Genomic DNA, 15,653 nt, shown 5'->3' on the forward strand with positions numbered 1-15,653 from the left:
CATCCACTGGGTGGCTTTTCTTGTCCACTGTTCCCGATCGAATTGGAATTTGGAATGTTGGCTTTTGCGGAGGGAGGAAAATTGGAGGACCCGGAGAAAAACCCTCCAAGCAAGGACGAGAACCAACAACAAACTCAACCCACATGAGACGCCAGGTCGGGAAATCGAACCCAGGCCACAGTGGTGGAAGGCGAGTGCTCTCAATTTGTAATTTGTTTGTCCAATAGCTTTTCATAAATTTTACCCACAACAGGTAAAACAGTGATTGGTCTATAATTACTTGAGTCATGTCTATCATCCTTTTTAAATACAGGAGTCCATGTACCCCTTTCCCAAGCTTCAGGCCATACTGCCGTCTCTATGGAAGTATTTAAAATCGTGCACAATGATGGAGCAATTTCCTTTGATATCATTTTTAACAGCCTGGGAGACAAGCCATGATGACCCGAAGCCTTATTGGTGTTCAGACTTTCCATTTCTTTGATCAACTCTGCTGGCTGTATAGATAGATAGCTTTATTAGGAAGTAAGATCATTGCAGCCCCCGGACCGGCTGAAATACGACTTACTTTACAATGGGAATAAATTATCTCTTACTCTAAGATAACTACAATAAAAGCCGCAAAGTGTAATCTACAATAAAATACAATAAGAGAAGTATCAAAAACCAAAATACAAATATTAAGATAGCTACTAATAATTAAAACTGTTCGCCATGATAAATGTGTTTTTGAACCTAGTTGTCTTACAAATCGGTAGCTTGAAGTATCTCTGGCTGCGGGTGCGATAGGTGGACTCGTTGCGTGGAGGCAGCAGATGATGGAGCTTGTGGTTCTCGTCCCTTACAATCTGATCAAATAGAGCATCACACAAGATCTCCCTCCTCTCGTACAGTGACGCAATGTCAAGAGCTACTAGAGCCTCAGCGTAGGATAAGTCAGGTTGAATCATCCGCAACGCGCGTTTTTGCAACCTTTCCATTTCATTGGACAGATATTGCGGCAAAGAATGATGAAAAACTGGGCACGCATATTCTAATACAGGGCGTATACATGTTGTATAGAAAAGTAGCATATCCTCAGATGGAACTTTAGCGCGCTTTAGCTGTTTTAGGAAGTAAAGACGCTTCGCAGCCTTTTTGCATATAGATTCTACATGTGCGTTCTACCTGAGGTTGCCCGAGACTATCACTCATCCTATACACTATCACTAATCCCCAAGTGTAGTGTATAGGATGCCAACGAGCATGTAATATGCGAGATGTAATGTGATGCGTGATGGTGTGATGTAATACCCTCGAGACCTGCATATATACCGCGTGTGTTTAATTATTTAGTTAGTTCTCTTAGGTACGTGAATAAAACCGATTTCATTTTAACCGCTGTGTACTACACCAAGGACTATAATAAATTTTTATTTTTTTTTTTATTTTTTTTTTTATTTTTAATAATTTTATTGGCATTCTACTGAGTTACAAAAGTAATAAACGAGAAGTTACACGTACAAAAAATTGCCAAAAGGGAGTAACGAACGGGACGTGAGTACCCATGCAAGGAAACTCCCTACAGAATAAAAAATAAATAAATATTACAAAGTTTTAAGTCAGTGCGAATGAGTTCTATGGCAGGAACAGTCTATAAACACTGACCAGGTACACGGTTGGTCAATATCGAAAACATTTGCTAATAAATTAAAATAGTGATTAGTGACAAAGTTCTTAAAGGATGAAAGAGTACCTAAGGAAGACGGAGGAGCTACTTTACACATAATATTCCACAGTTTTGTAATTCTATTAAAATATGAGGCCTTAAATAAAGATGTTTTACAGGACTGAGTTTTCAGCAGTAATTCCGGATTAAAACAGTTTCTTGTGCGGTTGTGGGGAACAAAATTAACAAAGTTGTTAACGTCAATAGGCGATATTCCGTACAGACAGTTATAAAAAAATATTAAGTCTTTGATCTCTCGGTCATAACAAAGAGGCAACATATTCAACTTAATTAAGCGTTCTTTGTAAGAGGATTCGTGCAGTCTTTCCTTTAATATCCATCTGGTTGCTCTGCGCTGCACGCGTTCTATTTTAAGCTTTAAGTATATGTGATGCGGTGACCAGACAACGGTGGCATAAGACAGTTGAGATTTCACAATGGATAAGTAGGATATCCTTCACTTCAAATTGCCTTTGAAGTGAAGCAAAGGTGCAGATGTCGTTTAGTTCTTCCTCTAACCTGAGGTAATATTGCTCACCGATAGATTTTGGGGGTCTGTAGATTCCCACTACGATTACATCATGTTTTCCAAATTTGGCTTCAACAATTAACGGTTCAATGGTCGAAAATTTGCGGTGAACTGCTAATTTCTTGGATGGTGTTCTCGAGGATACAAATGCCATAATACCATCACCACCCTTGGTACGGTCATTGCGGTAGATGTCATATATTGTAGCCACTGATTTTGAACTGAGCAGTAGGGTAAGTTGCGTCAATTTTTGTTTCTGTAAGAAAGAAGACCTGTGCTTTGAATTCTTTCACAAACTGTTTCACCTCCTCAAATTTATTTTGGATTCCATTGATGTTCAAATGCATTATGGGAATCCCTCGGTCATCATCGCTTCTTGATTTAATAAATTCTGGTGTTTGACAGATACTAAATAAATACTGGTGTTTGACAGATTTGACGTGTTCAGTGTCTGTGCATAATATTCGCCTTCAATCGACAAAATCGATGCATCAGCAAAAGGTAAGGCGGTTAAAAAGCATGCTGGGCAAATCTAGTTGAACTGATCCATTTGCTGGAGGCGTTTATACTCCTTGGGCTTCACTTGACCGCATTTCATATGGCTCCACAGCGTGCATTGGTCGCAGCTTAATGCTTGATGGTTTCTGGCAATTACTTTGTTATAAACAGAGCAGTTTGTAGGGCCAAGATTAAATTCAATGTCTCCGCTGACAGTAACACGCGTAACTTGAAATCTTGAATCAGAATTCGGGTAATACTGTGCTCGTGACCCCAGGAAACCTCTCCGACGAAGGGACAACCCAAAATGGCGGGCTTTACAGACATGTCCGTCAAGGAGTAAGAGCCGTAAATCCGATGATACGTTTGCAAACAAGGAACCAAATCTCATTGGCCTGTGGAGTATTGTTTTACCTTTCTCTTCATTGCCATGGCTGGTTACGTTCAGGAGTAGAAACAGAATAAAAGGCCAAATTGAAAAGTATCGAGAGAAAAAAGACAAACATCCAATCGCCATTTTGACCGCATAAGCTTTCAAAATAAGCAGACGTTTTCAAAGATTATCTGATCAGTGGTCTCTAATTTTTTAACATCTTGATTAGTGCAGGAACATGGATTGTGTATTCGCGTCACAAGCCATTGCCGTTAACTGCCCTCTGCTGCTCTCGAAATATTCAATCAGTTAGGATTGCGTGACAGGTGTACAACAGCCCACTTGCACCTTGATAAAAGAAAAGTCGTCGTCACACTTCCTTTATTTTTAGAACGATGTTGTTGCAAACCTCAAAACTGGAATGTTTTTATTATTAATCTTTGATTAATAATTGTTTCAACAACTACATCTGCCTCTATTCTACCCCACTGGAGCTGTAGTTCAGCCTGTTACCGAGCAGAGGGAATTTGTTAATCGTGTAGATCTTTTGCCTGACACCTTTTCCCGAATTATGTTACTCGAGGTCGCGTTAGTGACGACACTACCGGTGCGAATAACGAACGCTAAGCGACAGAGGCAGGGGTGATGGGCCTGTCGATTCTACCAGTTAGTTAATGCATGCAATATCTGATGACATCAGATCGGTGTATAGACCCAATATTCACGAAAATGGGAAATAATTATTCAAAAAAGCACGACATCACTAGGTCTGCAATTAATTCAACATAGAGCTTTTCCTCAGTGGAAGATTGTCAATTCCATTCTTTCAAAGGGGCTGCATATTATGTGCAAGATAGGGACGCTGAGCTTAGTTAGCTTATTTCTTGCATACAGTTCACAGACTGATTGTATGTATCATAAGTGATCGGGTGGCTTAGCTCACACTCTTTAAGAATGTGGGACAGGCACGGGTGGGGGAATACGCTAGTTGTTGTGCAACAGCTTGAGTGTCCGTCGAGCGTGACGAGATAAATAACGCGCGCGAGTAAATAAGAAATTAGTAAAAGTAAACAAGAGCTATTTTTTAGCTTGCAACTGAGACCATGATATTGCCTTTCCTTCTCCCACATCAAATACTTTCCATACAAGTTTCAGACATTTCTCTCCGTAATGGAAATTATTTAGGAAGATGGGGGTGAATTGGCGAAAAAATTCCACCAAAAAGCTTTCAAGCAAAATTCGACGTTCCCAAAAAAATAATAGTGAAAATAAAGGAAGAGTGCTAGTGTTTGCGGCAAAGACGAGTGCTCTTGCAATTATGGCTCAGGACAAGTGGGTCCGCCTGTCACGCAATCCGAGAGCAACAGAGGGCAGTCACGGCAGCAGCTTATGAGGGGAATACACAATCCATGTTTGGCGCTAATGCATTGTATGTACAAATTCATCAACAATACTCAAATTAAAGTGCAAATATGGAAAAAATGTTGACTCGATGGTTTGTTACCAGTTTCAAACTGTATCATCCGTCCTCGGCTGCTTCGAACAGGACGATTTTCCATTTTGGCTTATTTTGGTTCGAAAATAACCGCTAAAATTTTAAATTTCAGGTAACCTGAGCAGCACAAACGACAAAAGTTGATAAAAATTAGCTCTTTATTCAAACTAGTAACGATTTTTCGCCCCCAAAACGGCCTGATGTCTTTTCAACGTGCGCATTGTTGAATTTTCACCTCCAGTCGCGTGACAATGAATGGCGTGTTTTGAACGTCTGTGTCACTTCTGTTTGGGGTCTTAAAATTTCGCAGTTTGAGTAGCCCACAAATTTAATTGGAATTATTTTAAGAAGAAACCTTGTTCTTTTGCTGGATCAACTTGATATAACCCCATGCCTTGTACCAAGGTGCGATTTTACCCTCTCCATTTTGCCATTTTTTTGTCCGCCAAAATGAGTGAAATATTGAAAAAAAACAAAAATTGCCCAAAAATTTAGTTCGCAACGGAACCGGAAAAATAACAATTCAGATGTGTTCTTTTCATTAAGAAAATCGTTAGTCACATTTACTGTTTTGTCTATTTTCAAGCGACGTTCAAGTGATGGGTTGTCTGGACATCGTGAAGCTGAAGTGAGAGTCACCAAAGTGATTTTGCATATATTCTGGCAAAGTTTACATTGCACGCCTCCAGGCAATATTTAGGAATGGCCGCAACTCGCAGTCGGGACTGTAACCCACACTCGCGCCCCAGGCTACTGTGAAGAAGTGCCACGTGACTTTTTCCCGCGCTTTTCTGGGGCGTAAGCAATGAATGAAGAATAACTTAAGCAATTTGATATTTTCCTCGCTGGACATTCATTTAAAAAAAATTTTTGAACACATTTTGTTTTCGCATCAGTGTCGACTAGATAAAACGGTGTATACGTAACGTTTTCAACAAGCTCTGCCGAATACAATTCTCTTATTGCAGTTCTTCGGTGTACTCATTAGTGGAAAGAAGCGATATGTTATTAATTAGATGACCGGGAATACTGCTAGTATATCTCGGTCATTCCTTTTCTTTCTACTTGTTCTTCGTGTGATAGCAAAAGACAAGTCACCGCTAAAGTTTTTTTTATTTTTTAGCTATTTATTAAGTGTTCAACGCTTACATGATTAAAAGGTTGACATCTGCTTCTTAGAACATGAAATATTAGAAGAATTTTTTCGTCGAAATCAACTTTCATTAAATTCTTAAATATATCTAAAGAGGTTAAAACAACGATATTTCTAATCACACTAAGACAACTGTTTTTTTTTTTTATCCTTTCTTAAACACAAAAACGCGCTGACGCACGACACAAGGCAATGGTGGAAGTCCTAACGTTAACCAGCATTGTTTTAAACTTTTTTTTTCTTAGCCCCTTCTACAATATTTACAAGAACCAGGCAAAGGTTTTCATGGGTGTCACGCAAGAACAAGTGATGCATCGTTGCGTGACGTCTAAAAATGGTTGCGAAGGAGTCTAAAGCTATCTAGTATTTTGGCTCCGACTAACATCCTGCTTGGTTGTTGCTTCACATGTCTATGCAACCATTGTTCATAACTATGGGTGCAAGAACACCCAATTGTTGTCTTCCTTACTTTTACTTGGAGCTTGAGGACACACTCTGCATGTCTTGGGGCAAATGTCTTGAACAAGTTTTTCCGCCTCTTGGCCAAAGCACGACGATTTATAGTCCTCGCAAAACTCCTTTTCCATGAAGTCCTCGCAATCTATATATACCAACAGAAAGTAGTAGGAAGTAATGTGATCATTGATGATGGGTTATTAGTGCTTTTTTTATTTTTGTTTTCAGTTGTAACGAAAATATCAAGTATCCACTCCCTCTTAGAATAGTTACTCTTCCCGACCTCGTCTAGTGTGTTGAAAAGGAAGGTTAACCATTGCCGTATTCAATAAATACACTCTATTAATAAAACAAAAACCTGATACCAAAAGCTGTAAAAAGACTAGGAGACAAAACTGAGAGAAATTGGAGCTCCCCTTGTTTTCATCATGTGGAGGAAGAGACTCTTTCGGGCGCACCTCTTTGTTTGACGGTACTCCGAATGGTGCAAGTTTTATTTTTTCCATTATATGCTTCCAGCTGCCTAAGCCTCCCGGTTAGCTCAATTAGTTAGAGCGCCGGATTGTGTTGTGCGGGAGGTCGAGGGTTCGAGCCGCGGCCGGACCTATAATCATAGTCTTAAAATAAGTGAGGAGAATTTGCTACCTTTCTATTATCAAGACATGGATAGATAATCTAGTCTTCTCGTTTAGGGACGAATAAACCGTAGGCCCCGTCTCCTGGCAGGGTTAGGGGTAGGAGACGTTAATTTCCCACGCACGAGATTACTGTGTGGTGGATGTCCTCCCCTGGGTGGGATGGGTGGGTGTTGGCCCTGAAAAGCCCCTATGAGGAGTGGTCAATTAACCCATGTATGTATGTATGTATGTATGTATGTATGTATGTGAGCATCAAGCTTCACGTCCCCTACTTCCCGCTCTTTTCTGATAAAATGCAAAAGCTTCACTGAAGAAACTCGACCGCTTGTGCTAGCCATCCGAACAGAACTACGAGGAAATAGCGTTAAGGTATGGAAAAAAAAAAAATCGTTTCAACATTTATACACGATACTTATTTGACTACATCCCATGTCTTCTTCTGCTCACCTGCTCATTTTGTGAAAGGAAAGTATGGGGAATAAGGCGGAATAACTTACTCTCTTTGTCGCAAAATCCGCATGTAGCCTGACAGTTACTTTCCAGCATAAACTTCAAGGATTCATCGGTTGTACTGCAAACCTCTTTACCATTTTGAGTGAGTAGGTTGCATCTCTCCTGGTCCTGGTCTTTGCACCCCACTATAAGAAACAGCACTTGGTTAGGAAAGAGGGTAAGCATAAGAGTAAACCTGAGTAAATCTTGCTTACAAACTAGGAAGTATGACAAACACCATATGAAGAAATTGCGGAAAAGTTATGAATTCATTTCATGAAATGACTTGGGAGGACTGGCTAGCTCGCAATCTGAATGAAGGTGTCTGTATTATGGAGCATTACCGTTACAAGCTCGCGATTGTTTATCCAACCGGCAGTTTCCGATTTGGAGTTAGATTGGACGATGGGGGGGAGGAGATGGCAGGAGAAAGTCGAGGAATTCAGTGCCCCACCCCGTTCTCTCTCCCCCATTTTGATCGCAACTCAGTACTTACCCCCTTAACACAAATTTATTTCTCTCCCAGCCCTCTGCCGCCGCAGAAGTCAAAGATGGTAGCTATAATTTTTATCAAGAGAATATTAAGCTCAACAGGCTACAAGAGGATTTGTTTTATCAACCCCTATCAATGGCAGATCGAAAGGGAGGGTTGAGATTGAAAACCACCCTCCATCCCCCTTCCCCCCCCCTCCCTGCTGACCTCTGGGTTTTTTTTTATAACATGTCTGACAAAAAAATTCTTGCAATGACAGGATCGCATGCCCGCCGCTTTGTGTGTTGTGTATATGATTGGTATTTAAAAAAAAAACGGTATGGAGAGTGCGCGCATTGCTGATAGGGTGTGTGATGACTCGAAAGATATACTGAGTTTCTCTGTCTTACGTTTACGAAATTCAAAAATACAATCATAGTGGATATGATTGAAAACTAAATCAGTTTGAAGCCCAGAGCAAATAAAAGTTCCCACTTGATTCTATTTTAAAATGGAACAAGTATCTTCCTTAAATAGTCGTGAATGTGATTATCATCTTTATCTTGTTATTTCTCAGAGCAACACCGTACCGGAGGTACTGGATAATATATAGGGGTGTATGTGGTCTCTGTTCTAATAAACAATTACTTAAACTGCATTTTCCCCATGCCCTTACTTGTAAATCGGTGTCTGTTATATGTAAGTGTATTATGTAAATAGCTAAATGGAAAAAGTAGAATCAAAATTTTAACTGATACTATCTCTCAAGTAGTTATCCCCTTAGGCCAGACGCGTTCTGCAAAATGTGTATCAGTTCTGTCATTATTAGAGCATTGATCATGCCGTTCTTCCGCTTTAATTAGCTGCTGTTGACCTTCTTAATAAGTAGGAAAAAACAATTACTTATCGTTATCACGTAAACTTCATTTTCGAAACTGAAGTTCATTTTGTATCGATAAACTTTCCACAAAGCTTATATATATATCGACCTTGAATATCTGTTCCTTTTTTCAAGTTTAACATTCCTTTCCAAAGGTTTACTTCGCAACTAACGAGTTTATTTTGACATCTGTTGCGTAACTTTTAAGAGACTGCAATTGACTGTAACTGAATCTTCAGAAATAACACTTGCAATTGTTTCAAATTAAACGGGTGTAAGCTACAGTTAAAGAGTGATAGAATCAATTGGCTTGACGTTTGCGTTTTAAAAGGGTTTCCGCGAGCAAGTTGTCAAAGTTCGAGTGTGCCAAAATTTAAAACAATGCTTTCGTGACTTCGGTATAATTAGATTGTCTACTTATCAGTCTTTTCGTCGTATTAAGATTGATGTGGCTCTTGTCGTTTGAAAACTTCATACAAGACCGCTTAGAAGGCTTTGCTGCTCGCGGAAAAATGGTATGGCGAATGACGCTCTCTTTGGAGATAAAACAATTGGAAAGTAAACTTTTTTTGGATTGAAAAGTGGAACTTCCTTAATGGTTAGCAATGAAAATTTGAGATCTCTGAATGTAGAATTTTACGTTATGTACATAACATTTTTTTCTGAGCTATTTAAAAAAAAAAAAAAGCCTCTCTTCGATCCACAAATACCGAAGTATTGTCTGTACGTGGCATTAATCCTTGTGGGTCTTTTAGCATGGGGAGGTAATTTCAGCACTTGCTTATCACGTTCAATGTGTTAATCCGAGCTAATGTGTCACAATCCGTATTAATTCATCGAAAAGTATTCCCTATAAGTATACTGAAAAGACAATTATAAAGAGTTGAAAACCCCCTATCAAATGAAGTAAAATCCCATTTAGGTGAGTGACAGGCGCATTCAAATGTTGTGAAAGCCTAGTTAAGCGTGTCAGGGAATGGGATATACCCTTGGATGGAGAATTCCCGTTTAATGCTTTGGAATCCGGTTAATTTAGCCCATAACGCCGCAGGAGAGGACACGGAATGGAAAAGTAAACATTTTAATTACGATTGAAATATTCACGATGAAACTAAAACTGAGGGGAATCATAGATATTCCCGACTGAACTCATAAGGTACCCATTGTGTAACTAAGGTTAGAAGTCTTTTTTCGGGCCCTTTAAACTACCGACAGATTTGAATACGTTTACAGTAGATTCCGGCAATTCAAACAGATGTGTATATGACCTTAACCAGACCTTACCAAAGTGGGAAATAGGTGAGACCACAAGCGATGATAACGTACACCTTCTAGAACTGTCTTTGAATAATTTTGTCTCTGGTCGGTCCAATACGAACAGCTAATCACCTAGCGGAGTTGTTAGCCAAACGCACACTGAATTATCAGAATCTAATACCGGCATGGATCGGGATTTTCGGGTCAGAGGAGTACCGTTGACAACATGTTACTGCATGCCAAGGATTTCATTAATATCTATTAAGGAAGAAGAAATATGTTCTTTTTTTTTTGTTGTGATTTTATTGTTTTTGTTTTTGTTTTTAACAATATTTGGATCTTCCAGTTACTGTGTACAGTTTCCACTAGGACTGTCATTTAAAACAAATAAAACCGTTTATCTCTCGTGAAAGATCATTCTGGTGAGGTTTTTTTCGAGTGCCAAAGCCTCCTGTCGCAGCAAACTAGTGCAACTATCCTCTGTTTTAGTCGTCTGATTAAAAGACGAATGCTTCATAATCAATTGACTTTAAAGGGAGTCTGTCACACGCTTTTGATCAACGAGCCACTGGTGAGGCACACGAAGTTTTCGTCCAAGAATTACGTCGTCGTATTAACAGTTTGAGACTTTTGGATTCTTAAATAGTGAGGAAGCGAGCTCGAGATTTTCAGTAGTGATATACTGGGTGTGCGCGGTATTCTGCGTTAATTTAGCGGGAAAAGAACAAAAGCCATCAACGCAAACGGAAGAGTTCCACCAAAGTGGCGCATTGGCAAAAACATGATACTGATGCAATAGCAGTTTCCACTTGGAAAGGGTCCCATAACATCCATGATAAAGGCTAAGCATACTGACTTCGTTGCTTATGAAGAGAGCAATGAAACTTCAGAAATGTTATGTTTTCGTGATATTCCGCTGAAAACAAGATTTAAACCTGGAGCTTGATGCCATACTCGTCCCCGAATCTAAAGGTGTCGATTCTTTCTGATCAGCTTAGGCCAAAAGGATACTTCAAGTTTCGTAGATAAGAAAAACAAAGCAACGGCGAAAATAGACCGGCGAAAACCAAGAATGAAAAAGACCAAAATGGATTGTAGAGGATATTAAACGCAATTTATCCGCGATGCACGTTTGTTTGTCAGTCAGTCTTGTAATTAGAAGCGTAACCTTGTTATATCCATTAAACGAAAAAATATCATCAATACAGAAGTGGATCGGATCAACAATTGATTTCGAAGTGTTTCTCAATCTTTAAACGACGCAAACATCGAACTCGCCGAGACCAGTCGGACTCTAAAATACATTTTATTATTTTCATCGCGTCAAAAACCAAAAAAAAGTACACGCTTTAATCTGTAAACTGTTTTAATCCCTTCAATCATTTCCGTGCGTGCACAAATCGAAATGCTTCCTTACCTGAAGAAATACTCCCTGGTGGGCCTTCCTCCCAATATGCCCCTGCATCGTGTCTACCGACGTAAATACTAGAACCGTGGACCAAATTTCCTCCCAGAAGTACTTCTACGATGACCGCTACCAAACACAACTTTCCTAAAGCTGTGGTGATCATGTTGAAAAGCGTAACGTGTGCACGTGTGTTGCGATAATCTGTTTTCCTCGAGGAAACTCGCTGTAGCTGTCTCCGGATTAAAGAATGTGGCTGCGGGTTATATAGCAAATCAAATCAAGGCGTGACCTCCCATAAGCATGCTAGGTGTGAAGGGATAACCAACGATAATGCTCCGTTCCAAAGATTGCTGTCATTTCTTGGCGAGCTTTCGAAATTGATCTACCTTTTAAGGTCCTATTACAGAAGACAACATTGTAATTATTTAAAGGCGGTTGGGCTATTTACTATTATTTGATGGCCTTGTTCCGTTCAGACTGATAAACTAAATGACCCTTAGAAATTTGCATGATTAGAATTTATTAAACAAAATTCATCGACGTAAAATATATAATTTTGAAGTTTCCTTGACATGTACTTCAAAATGGATCTGTTTTTGTGTTTATTTTGGTCAGTTTCCTTACACCTTTCTTCTTTAGTGGCACACTAGCGGTTAACTTATCAAACCTGATGTTTACTAACGCTTTTGATGATAATGATGATTGTCTAAACCTGTTTGTCTACAAAATTGAACAAACTTTCAGCTGTTGGGATTTTCTGAAAATTTCCATGGTGCTTTTAATTCGAAGAGTTGTTCATGCGGTTGGTCACGAGATACAAATAATCTTCGTGTGACTGTCTTCTCAACTGAAATAAACACAGACGTGCTCTTTTTATATTTAATATAAATCTTTTAGCGTTGTATCAAGATTGCCGCAATCTATCCGTGTTACTGAGATAGTGAGCTAACTGGGAAGTTTAACATCGTGTGGTTTCAAACAAAATACAGAAAAATATGAGCCTGTCTTGTTGGTAAGTTTAAAACGACTAGTAAATTTCTGTCAAAACCAAAAGAATAGTCACTTTCTTTTCCTTGCGTGATTGTTGTTTCGGCATCAGTTTCCCTCTTCAAGTAACTATCACGCGATAGAAATCTCGACCTTACATTCTGTCCTCACAGTCTAAGTGTTAAATAGATAAATAAGTCGAGAATTTAGATATGTAGAGGGCAAGTGGCGGGCGCAACGAAGCGTATAAAACTGTACCATGTCATTTATTTCTACTTTAAACTTCGTGTTTACTGCTCTAAGCTTTCGTTCAGTTTGAGACTGCTGGAGCACCTTCGGCGCTGGAATCTGTGGATTTTCTGGACAATCCGTATAAGTGGTGTGACAGGACGCAGGCATTCCAGCTTGTGTGATTGGCAGCATTTTCTGACTACATTAATTCCTTTTTTTTTTTTTTTTTTTGCAAACTACTTATCATAACTTGGAATGGAAATTTAAAATTTCAAGAATAGATAAGAACGTTTGCGGGTGACTGTCCGAAGAGTATGGGATGGAACACTTGTTGGCAAAACTGCTGCTTTGTATACCTTGATGTGTGGTAGATATGTAAACATGATCACAAAACACGGGTCAAGTGTATCGCATTAAAGTGTTTAATATTAGATCTATGTGAATGTAGAAAGCAGCGACAAAAATATCATTATCATCCACACTGAGAGCGGTATCGTTAGTCGTAACGTTGACAAGTTCTGTAAAAAGACAGGAGTCATATATCAATGACGTGGTAAAAATATTTTACTTCAAGAGCATGCATTCTTTATAAAAAAAGGTCCATTCTTATCTTTTTTAATTTCTTCACGATGTTGGAGAAATCGTTGGCGTGCAAATTGCGTTGATGAAACCACTTCGATTTTCTGTTTTGAAGTAAATAGTCGTCTGACAAGCTGACAGATCTTTCACCATTTATACATGAATCAATGATATAAATGGATAGCACCTTGGTATAACGTAGTGCTTTAAATCTAAGACGTGTTCAAAGCGGTTTTAGAAATTCGAATAACTTCTAGTTGGAAATTGCAAAAGGAGGTTTACAGTCAGTAGAGTTTGATTAGGTACAATTAAGAGTGAACTCTGCGATCTGCGTTTTACTACGGGCCGGAACAATTAATTCCCTTCGGAATCTGTTTTGTAGTAATTTCATTTTAAGTTACGGTACTCGAACAATGTTATCAACCGGAGCAACTTGAACCTGACTAAAATTTAATTAACAGTAACCCCACATCTGCTTTCAGTGAAAATGTGTTAATTCAAAATATTTCTGCCATTTTAAACTTCTTTCTGAGTAAATTTAAACCCTTCTGCGGTCTCACAGGCGTTTTTACACGCAAACAGCAGCGGTTTTTTCGGCGAGCAGTGAAGTTAAATGATCATTTCCTTGCTACACAGCTTGGCAAATGATAATAAATGGCTCTCTCACGAGGCATATCCATCACACTTAGACTTGTACCCAGACTTCTTTTTTCAAAGGCAGCGAAGCGGCTTTCCCGTCAATCCTTGCGTTCGGCTGGTGCTAAACCAATTTCGTTTCTGACCCACTGCAAATATTGAGATAAATGAAGGATTAGACGAAAATAGTGACTGGGTTTGTGTCTGTGTTTACGTGAATCGGGGCCGTCTTACAACAAAACGAGTCTTATCACGATAAGGTGGCGTAAGAAAAGGTAAAGGAAGCCATTTTGACGGTTGACAATAAAATTTGAGCTCATTTTACATCGGACGTGCATCAGTCAAGTTCTAGACAACTGTGGATGCAGCCTATTCATGCAAAAAAACTTGATTGCGATGACAGGGTGGCATAAAATGGGGTGACCACTTTTGTAGGTCGATGTGTGTTTTTCTGAAATTTACTTCGTATGAGGTAAGTCAATTAGCATACACCCCCTCCCCTCCCCTCCCCTCCCCTCCCTAAGGAACAAAATTCCGTCCCGACGTTCCTCCAGACCCCTCTACGGTGGGTGATTACCGTCATTATTCAATTTTTGATTTTCTGACATATTATTACATTTTGCATAGTAATGAATTTTTTGTCTGTTTGAATTTTATGTTGGTTTCATCAATTTTCTGACAGAATTCAGAAATTTTCGTCTAATCAAATTTTCGGATAACCTAAAATTTCTGTTAATTGGAATTTTCGGGTTGTGTCAGGTTTCGGGGAGCTTTTCGAATTTCCGACTAGTTTAGAATACTTCACATCTTCGATTCGTTTCTGGTGAATTTTCTGCCAGTAGTTCTAATTTTTCGGGACACATTCAATTTTCTGCTACAACTTTTTCTCCAGTTGGCCTGGTGACTACGAGAAACCAGATCGAGGTAATGTTAATGTTGATCCAAGATGACGAATAGAGTGATGGCGCTTTCTCAAGAAGAGCTGCAATCGTTCAGATACTTGCGAGAGCTTTTACTTAGTATTATTTGGGAAATTGAAGGAGGAGCGCTTGACCCAAATATAGTGGACGCCTTACACTTTAGGCTGGATTGGCTGCATGGTTTAATAGCTCGCCTTGTTCATTTGTATGGGATCGATGAACAAATTGTTAACCTAATTGGGGGTGCACGGGATTGCCTTATTGGAAGTCAAGATATTTTTGATGTATCATCACTTGCCACTGCCTTTAGTGTGCAACGTGGACGTCCAAGATATTCAATACCCAGAGATCAGCTTGATTTTCTGATCGGTAGATGCTTTACTGTTGTCGATATCGCAACTTTGCTAGGTATCAGTGTTCGGACTCTTGAAAGACGCTTGGTCCAGTTTGGGTTGAGTGTGAGATTAACATACTCCAACACAGACAACGAAGAACTCGACCAGCTGATTCAAAACATCCTAACTATATTACCTCGATCTGGTTTCTCGTAGTCACCAGGCCAACTGGAGAAAAAGTTGTAGCAGAAAATTGAATGTGTCCCGGAAAATTAGAACTACTGGCAGAAAATTCACCAGAAACGAATCGGAGATGTGAAGTATTCTAAACTATTCGGAAATTCGAAAAGCTCCCCGAAACCTGACACAACCCGAAAATTCCAATTAACAGAAATTTTAGGTTATCCGAAAATTTGATTAGACGAAAATTTCTGAATTCTGTCAGAAAATTGATGAAACCAACATAAAATTCAAACAGACAAAAAATTCATTACTATGCAAAATGTAATAATACGTCAGAAAATCAAAAATTGAATAATGACGGTAATCACCCACCATACCCCTCCTTCTGCTCTCTGCTCGCCCAATGACATCCAAAACTTGAAG

General features: G+C 39.3%; 1 protein-coding gene across 1 annotated transcript; it reads right to left on the reverse strand.

Moving 5' to 3' along the window:
* Positions 1 to 5,697: 5,697 nt before the first annotated feature.
* Positions 5,698 to 11,608, reverse strand: LOC111335458 (uncharacterized). The gene is made up of 3 exons (XM_022941360.2): positions 11,369 to 11,608; positions 7,348 to 7,488; positions 5,698 to 6,357 (listed from the first exon to the last, which is right to left on the reverse strand). The coding sequence occupies exons 1-3, from the start codon at positions 11,520 to 11,522 to the stop codon at positions 6,188 to 6,190; spliced, it is 465 nt and encodes a 154-aa protein (XP_022797095.2). The 5' UTR covers positions 11,523 to 11,608; the 3' UTR covers positions 5,698 to 6,187.
* Positions 11,609 to 15,653: the final 4,045 nt, after the last annotated feature.

Source organism: Stylophora pistillata, chromosome 13, assembly GCF_964205215.1.
Source record: "Stylophora pistillata chromosome 13, jaStyPist1.2, whole genome shotgun sequence".
In the NCBI taxonomy this organism is placed as follows: Eukaryota; Metazoa; Cnidaria; class Anthozoa; order Scleractinia; family Pocilloporidae; genus Stylophora; species Stylophora pistillata.